At 48.6% G+C, this 8455-nt stretch overlaps 1 protein-coding gene across 2 annotated transcripts in view; it reads right to left on the bottom strand.

Annotated features, from left to right (window-relative positions):
- Dnmt3a (DNA methyltransferase 3 alpha) overlaps nucleotides 1-8455 on the bottom strand; it is a 112814-nt gene that overhangs the window by 6435 nt on the left and 97924 nt on the right. For both annotated transcript variants that reach the window (XM_008848553.2, XM_017802146.1), the window contains 10 exons: nucleotides 7571-7786; nucleotides 7167-7325; nucleotides 5977-6084; nucleotides 5601-5757; nucleotides 5182-5331; nucleotides 5026-5070; nucleotides 4186-4265; nucleotides 3545-3657; nucleotides 3195-3378; nucleotides 2890-2974 (listed from right to left, as the gene is read on the bottom strand). In XM_008848553.2, coding sequence (XP_008846775.1) covers nucleotides 2890-2974; nucleotides 3195-3378; nucleotides 3545-3657; nucleotides 4186-4265; nucleotides 5026-5070; nucleotides 5182-5331; nucleotides 5601-5757; nucleotides 5977-6084; nucleotides 7167-7325; nucleotides 7571-7786 — 1297 coding nt within the window. The remainder of the gene's footprint in view (nucleotides 1-2889; nucleotides 2975-3194; nucleotides 3379-3544; nucleotides 3658-4185; nucleotides 4266-5025; nucleotides 5071-5181; nucleotides 5332-5600; nucleotides 5758-5976; nucleotides 6085-7166; nucleotides 7326-7570; nucleotides 7787-8455) is intronic.

Genomic DNA, 8455 nt, shown 5'->3' with positions numbered 1-8455 from the left:
CTGCAAGAGCAGTCAGTGCTCTTAACCGCTAAGCCATCTCTCCAGCCCCTCTCTCCCCCTTTTTTAAGAATTATTTTTATTATTATTTTTTTTTTTTCTGTCTTTTTTGAGACAGGGTCTCCTTGTGGCCCCAGCTGTCCTGGAACTCACAAAAACCCGCCTGCCTCTGCCTCTGCCTCCTAAGTGCTGGGATTAAAGGCATGTGCCACCAAGCCCAGCAAGAAATTATTTTTATTTTATGTATATAAGTGCATTGCCTGCATGTGTAAGTGCACCCTTGTTGTGCAACATCCGAGGAAGTCAGAAGAGGGCATCAGATCCCCTGGAACTAGAATTACAGATTGTTGTTAGCCACCATGTGGGTGCTGGACACTGAACCCAGGTTCTCTGGAAGAGCAGTTGGTGCTCTTAATCACTAAGCCATCTCTTCAGCCCCCCCCTTTTTTTGTTTTTCAAGACAGGGTCTCACTAATAGCCCTGGCTGGCCTGGAACTCACTACATAGACCAGGCTGGCCTCAAACTCAAAGATCTGCTTGCCGCTGCCTGAGTACTAGAATCAAAGGTGTACACCAGCACACCAGGCTCATGTCTACATCTTGGTTCTTCCTCACTTCCTATTATTTCCTGTTGAAATGCTATCCCACCCTGAAAAGCACAACAGAATGGCACCTGCTCTAAGAAGGGCTCATCACTGGTTCAGCTCTCCTAGCAGTCCCCTGGAATCGTCTCCCTACAATGAAACCCCAGTACTTTGGATTCCTCAACCTCACCAGAGCTGTTACTTTTCTACTCCAGCCTGTCCTTGATTACAAATGTAAAGCCAAGGTCTCCTTCATTTTTTCTTAACTGGCTACATTCACTTCCTTTTTGCAACCCCTCTATTGATACTGCCTGCTGAGGCAGGAAAATAGTAGTAAAAGATCCAGGGACTACAGGAAGAAAAAGAGACCAGTGGCTTCCACAACAAAACGTCTTAACATGTGACATAATTTCCAAAGGCCTCAAGGGTCTACTCTGGAAATAAACAAACCATGAACTCCTCTAGCTTATAGGACACTGGCAGTGGGCCAAGGACAAAAATCTGGCTACAATGCCCTTTGACCAAGGTTCCCAGGCTCAGACTGCCAGTACCTGTCACTTGTCAGATGAAGACACAAGTGGTAAGGGTCAGCAGCTCTGTTCTTAAGAACTAGGATCTTCTGTTAGTGTAGGGAGAGGGCAGAGGGGTCACGATGTATATATCGGCTTTCTGGTAGCATCAAGAACTACGTGAGGGTTGGCAAGATGGCTCAGTGGGTAAAGGTACTTGCTATGGAAGCCTGGAAACGAGTTTGATCCCAATAACTCATGTAAAGGTGGAGACTCAACTCTGAAACGGTCATCTGGCCTCCAAATGTGAGCCCCCCCTCCCCCTAGTCACTCACATAATTTAAAAATTTCTTTAAAAAAGCTAAATAAGGGGCTGGAGAGGTAGCACAGCAGTTAAGAACACTGACTGTTCATGCAGAAGACCCGAGTTCAAATCCCAGCACCCACAGGGCAGCTAACAACTATCTGTAACTCCAGTTCCAGGGGATCCAAGAGTCTCTTCTGTCCTCTGCAGGCATTGCATGACATGGATGCACTTAACCTGCACGCAGGAATACATGCATACACATAAAATAAAAATAATAAATAAAATATTTAAAATAAAAAAGCTAAACAAAACCACATGAGGGCTGGGGAGATAGATCAGTGGGTCAAGCATCTGCTGTACAAGTCTTAGGACTGAAGTCTGAATCTGAGGCATTCACATAAATGCTAAGCAGGCATGGTAACCTGTTGGTAATCCCAGCACGTGGGAAGCAGAGACAGGGGATCCCAAAAGCAAGCTGGGTAGCTAGACTAGCCAAATTAGTTAACTCTAGGTCCAAATGAGAGACCCTTCCCCAATATATATAAGGTGAAGACACCCGGAGTCAACTTCTGGCCTTTACACACATGTGTACACAAACTTGTACCCCCACACATGACACGAACTGCCCATCACCTATTGGAAAACAAACAACTAATGAAAACAATGTCTATAAGGAGACCCAGAATTTCCCAGGAGTTTTTCCTAAGGAGTTAATGATTTATTACAAGGATGCTTGTCACAACATTTACTCACGCTGAAAAAAACAGGATATAATATAAATCATTATGGCATTTTCACCCAATGGAATTTCATGTAGCACTCAAAAGTGAATGCAGCACCATGAGTTAACACGGTTAACCACTGGTTAACATGACAGAGATAAATAACAAGACAAGCAACATTAAAGCAACATGCACTTGCTTAGTTTCTATTGATCTGATTATATAAATACACACATGCATAGGAAAAAGATCTGTGAGGAGATACACTAAACTCAACTACAGACTTATGGGTGACTTATAAACTACCTTATTTACAACCCATTTAGAACAGAGTATGTGTGGTCATCCACTACATCCTTCAGCAGCCTCTTAGACCTGCTCTGTCCTCTGCCTAAAGCCCTTTCTCAGAAAGGTGCCCATTGGACAGGCTCCCTTACCTACCATTTTACTTTTTAATTTTGGCCAAATTCTTGTGTCTGTGGACTGCATGCTTTTTTCATTTAGCATGAAATATTCCTTTACAGGCTGATAGTTAATCATCATTCTGTTGTTTTGCGACAAAGTCTCATGTAGCCTAGGCTGGCCTCGAACTAGTTATGTAGTCTAGGATGACTGAACTCGTGATCCTCTTGCCTCAGTCTCTCAAGTGCTAGAATGCCAAGTGTGCATCACTCCTTGAATCATTTAGTTTGGCAATTATACACATAAACACACACCATTCCCTATCCAAAAAGAGCAGGCCAGCCCTTCTCAGGACTCATGCCACTCACCTGTAGCAATTCCATCAAAGAGAGATAGCACCCGGATAGGCTTCCTTTTCTCGGCAGGGACAGGTGGGTAAACTTTTGGGGGGTCCTAAGCAGAAAAAGCACAGTGGGTCAGGTCCATGCCTGGGATTGTCCCCTAGCTCCCCATCCTGGGTTGGCCCTCCAGCTGAGCACTGTAGACTTCTAGACAGATCTGCATGCCCCATGCACAACTCGGTCCCTAACCAGGACCCCCACCCCACTGAATCAATGTCATGGAGGGCAAGTCTCACGAAAAAGTTGGATGGCACCCTACACTCAGCACTCACAAATTCCTGGTCATGATTATTGGCGAAGAACATCTGGAGCCGAGAAGGCCAGTCTTCTCGCCGCCGCAGCAGCCCATAGGTGCCCTTGTGCCCACACATGTAGCAGTTCCAGGGGTCTTCCTTAATGGCTGCTTGGGCAGCTCCTGGCCCCACCAAGAGATCTACACACTCAACACAAAAGCACCTGCAAAGAAGCCCAGTGAAGAGGGCACTTCAGCCCAGATCTGAAGTCAGAGGTGTATAGGTGGGGGTACAGGCTGGAATAGTAGAGCTTGGTCCAGAGTATGGCAGGTACAGTGGGCACTGAGGGCCCACTGTGGATCTATGTGTGTGGGGGCAGGGACCCTCACCTGCAGCAGTTGTTGTTCCCGCACATGAGCACCTCACGGCCCCCACAGCAGATGGTGCAATAGGACTGGTACCCATCATCATCATATTGGTAGGCACACTCCAAGAAGCAGTTCTAGGGAGAACGTGGAGGGTCAGAAGCACCAGGGCAGAGCCCTGCCAATATAGGTTCTAAACCTGGTCTTGTGGATCCTTGACTCAGGATCCAGCCACTCTGGGTCTGGTCAGAGCCCCAGATGTAGGAAGGAAAAGCTTTATCCTCCTGACTCCCTGTAACGGACAGACCAAAGGGCACTGAGACCAAGGCTGAGAAGGGAACTGCCGATCACCTATTCCCTCCTGCAGCTTTCTCCAAAGTCTTCCAGGGGCATGACAATCCACATGTCAGTCAGCCTGCCCTCACTGTGCCTGCCACCTGCCCTTCAGAACATTGCTGTTATGTTGCACCCTGGCCACATGTGGGGCTAAGACTGGACCTTGAAAGGCTCTTTCATGACATAAACCAGAACAAACTCCAAATCTTTGGAGTCTAAGAGTGTGAGGGCTCAGGACTCTGGAGGTCCACATCACAACCCAGCAAGATTGTTGGCCCCCAAGGCCAAGCAGCAGGGAAGAGGTCACCTCTATGGATGAGTATACCTACCTTGCAGTTCTGGCACATTCCACCAATAAAAAGTGGGTGCTCCAGGGTGACGTTGAGGCTTCCACATGAGATACAAATGTCTGTAAAACAGCAGGATTCTGAGTATCCCCTGGAGTTCCCAATCACCTGGAGCCCCCAACTGGGGCCAGAGTCCAGTTAAGAGGCGCTCCATCAAAGAGGACACCAGCACATCAGTCAAAGCTAAGCATGCTGGCTCATGCCTGAAACCTCAGTATTTGAGAGGCTAAGGAAGTCAAGGTCAGGTTGGCTACAAGTGAGTTTAAGGCCAGCCCAGCAACAGTCTGAGACTATCCCAAAACAATATGATCAAGATACACTGTACACATACATGAAATTGTCAAAGAACAACTGCCACCACCCAGGAGTAGGCTGATCTGGGGACAGGCCCTATTTGAGTCACCCTGGAGGGATTCCTGGGGCAATTCAAGTCCTTTCCTATCCCCAATCCTTTCAGATACCAAGACCCCAGGGCTAGATCGCTACCACTCAGCCAGGGGGAGGCAGATAAAGGTCAAGCAGAAGGCAGGGTCAACTTTAGTCAAGTTTAAAGTCACAAGGGTCACCCTTCTCTGACATACTGGGATGTTTTTAAATTCCAAAGGCCAGTCTATGTCATCAACAAAGTTGCCACAGCAGATGTATGTGAAAACAGGCTAGAGATGGTAGCATGTGCACAAAGGTCCCTGGCACAAGTGCTGAGGTCACAGGGTTCCTGGGCCCAGTAACCTGTGCCAATGCCACTCCATGTGTATGGCCACAGAAGGGGACAGGTCCTCCTGCCTGTGTTAGGAGCAATTCCAACTTCCAGGCAATACTTACCTTCGATGTTTCGGCACTTCTGCCGCACCTCGTACACCAGCCGCTCTGCAAAGGAGGAGAGCCAGCATCAGGAGCTGCCCAGACACAGAATAAGCACCCAAACACCACCCACCTTTCAGAGAACTCCCAAGTCACTCTCCAAAGCCAGGCTCCTACCTCTTGTGCGTTCATCGATAATCTCCTTGACCTTGGGCTTCTCAGTTGTGCTCTTTCTGGGCTTTTTGGCTGGTGGGGGTGGTGCATAGGCAGCTGCCTCAGGCTCAACCCACATGTCTGTGTAAACTTCCTTATAGGGATTCTTCTCTTCTGCATCAAGAAGACAGGTGATCAGGCCAGTTACAGGCTGATCCTAGTATGTTACCTACAGTTGGTTGCTACTTAGCCCCAGCTGCTCCCACCTCCCAATCCTTGGGTTCTAGCAAGTCAAAGGAGGGCAGGCTATTCTGGAACAGTGCACCCTTAGCATGTCAGAGGCCTTGCATTTCCACTCTGCCCTACTGTGGGGCCTCTATAGTTCTCCAAGTATGGTTTTCTTGGTCCTGGCTTGGCTGGATGAGCCTATTTATCACATTTACCTTCTGGTGGCTCCAGGCCCTTGGGACCAGAGGGCTGGAACCCCCCAAGGGCCCATTCGATCATCTGCTTGTTCTGCACCTCCACAGCCTTGCCAGTGTCACTTTCATCACTGTCATGACAGGCCGGGAACAGCTTCCCTGCACGGCTGCTGGCCACCTAGAGGGTGATATGTGGAAGCAGGTTAGATGACAGGTTGAGGCCCAACTCAGAGGAGCAAAGATAGGTAGGGGCAGTAGTTGGGAGAGAGAGTAAAGAGGTAAAACAGTCTAGTCACTGCCAAAAGGCCTGGAGCCAGCCTAAGCAGGCTCCAACGTTCAGGGCTCCTGGGGGCCCCCATTAGCTAAGCTCCCTAGAGCTCCTGGGGGACATGTTCACCTGGAGTACTTCATAGATGGCTTTGCGGTACATGGGCTGCTTGTTGTAGGTTGCCTGGTGGAATGCACTGCAGAAGGAGCTCAGGGGCATCAGCTTCTCCACACACACCTAGGAAAAGAGCCACCCTCAGTCTGTTCCTTCCATGAGACACTGCCTCACTAGTAGTCTGGGTACTCACTATGTAGCTCAGGTAGACCTTGAACTTGTGGTCTTTCTGCTTCAGGTGGGATTATCATGCCTACCTGTTCCTTCCACAGTTAAGCCCCCACTATGTGCCTTGAAATTGTTAAGCATCAGGAACATTAAGAGTCTCCTCAGGGCGGAAAAGACTGTAAGAGCTAGGGAGGAGGTACAGGATCATATGGAAACAGAGTCCTACAAGCTCCTGGGAACCTGCTCATATGAGTCTATGGCAATGGTGTCAACACACACAAGTCCCATGCAAATTCAGGCAGACAAAAACCCAGCATAGAACTGGGGAAATAAACTGCAGACCTCAGTCTTAGGTGAAGAAATATTGGCAATTGATACTACTAAGTGAGGAAGAGCTGATCTTCCTAAAACCACTGACTAGACCTCAGTGGATGGACTTGTAGTGGGGAACGTCTGGGGATACTGACTTAACACAATGAGCCTTAACACAGATGACAGAGTATATGAGTTCCAGTAGGGGGGGACTATCAGAGGGTGCTGGTGGGGACAGGGGTATAAAGATGATTAAGATTGTTCGAAACGTTCTGTATGAAATACACAAAAATTCAATAAAAACAAATTTAAAAAAAAGAGAGAGAGAAACATGCCAGGAATCTGGAAACATTTAGAAATTTGGTTCTTTTCACTGTATGTCATTCATTGTTGCTGAATAAATATTCTTTGTTTAAAAAAAAAAAAAAGCCATGAACAAAAATGATAAATGGACAAAGAACCCAGATCTACAGTGAGGAAGACCTGAAGGCAGAGGGTAGAGATCTTGTGAGGGGGCCTCTGACAGCTGATAGGCCAGCAGACTTTCTGATCAGCCCAATGATCTCCATGACTTGCTTCTTCCATTGACCCCACATAGGAGGACAAGCAGGGGGCATTTCTACAGCCCTAGTCCCAGACTGCCCCCAGAAGAACTAGGCCCCAAGACCAAGACCCTTTATTTTTTCTCCCTACCTCCCTATTCCATACCACCAAACCCAACTCACCACTGAGAACTTGCCGTCGCCAAACCACATGACCCAGCGGGTGCCTTCAGCTGCTCGGCTCCGGCCCGTCATCCACCAAGACACAATTCGGCCTGGCCACCAGGAGAAGCCTCGCAGTTTCCCCCACACCAGCTCCCCAATGCCAAAACCCCGGCCGTCCTGGAGCCCCAAGAAGCAAAAATCATTACGCATTGATCATAAGGCCCTGATACCCTATAATCCCTCCCATGGCAACCCCAGCCCTGGGCACCTGGAGGCAGAAGAGAGCTCTGTGAGAATGAAGGGAGACAAAGCAGGTCAAGGGCTGGCTGAGGCTGAAGCAGCCATTTGGAAGACAGCATGGGGAGCTGGCAGTGACACCATGGAAAGAGCTGGCCAAGTTGTTGCAGAAGTCAGCTGCTCACCTCATACTCTGGCTCATCATCAGCTGCTTTGGTGGCATTCTTGTCCCCAGCATCAGCCCCCACAGGCTCAGGTGTGGTGGCCACAGTAGGGGATGCAGGGTCTGTAGGCTGCTGCACAGTAGGAGGGCTGGCCTCCTCCACCTTCTGAGGCTCCCCAGAGCCCTGGTTCTCTTCCACAGCATTCATTACTGCAATTACCTTGGCTTTCTTCTCAGCCTGGGGAAATGGAAACAGGAAGTCACCTTGACCTCTCTAGGAATGAGCAAGGCCACAAGTCACTTAGGGACTCCTCAACCTATCAGTGGTCTGGAGAGGGCAGCTCTTCCCTCCTCAACCCAAACAGCTCACCAAGGAAAGGAAAACAGCTGAAGTTAAAAGGCAAACTCAACTCCTTTCCATCCTGCTTCTCTGCCCCCTAGGAAGTCTCCCTCTTGGCCTAATCTTCCTCCATGTCTATCTTCTAACCCGGAAAAGAACACTTACATATAGTTTTGTTTTGTTTTTTGAGCTATGATCTCCCTGTAGCCCCAACTGGCCTGGAACTTGCTATGCAGACCAGGCTGGCCTCAAACTTACAGAGATCTGCCTGCCTCTGCCTCCTGAGTGTTGGGATTACAGGTGTGCGCCACCATGCCCAGCTCTCATTTTCTTTTTTTTAAACATTTATTTATTATTTTTATTTTATGTGTATGAGTGTATTGCCTGCGTGTAGATAAGTGCACCCGTGTCGTGCAATGCCCGCAGAGGACAGAAAAGGCTGTTGGATCCCCTGGAACCGGAGTTATGGACAGTTGTTAGCTGCCATGTGGGTATTGGGATTCGAACCTCGGTCTTCTGCAAGAACAGTCAGTGTTCTTAACCACTGCACCACCTCTCCAGCCCCTT

This window comes from Nannospalax galili, unplaced genomic scaffold (genome assembly GCF_000622305.1).
Source record: "Nannospalax galili isolate Female #2095 unplaced genomic scaffold, S.galili_v1.0 scaffold1191, whole genome shotgun sequence".
NCBI classification, from domain to species: Eukaryota; Metazoa; Chordata; class Mammalia; order Rodentia; family Spalacidae; genus Nannospalax; species Nannospalax galili.
Note: the sequence above shows the minus strand (reverse complement) of the source record. Positions and strands in the feature narration are given on the sequence as shown.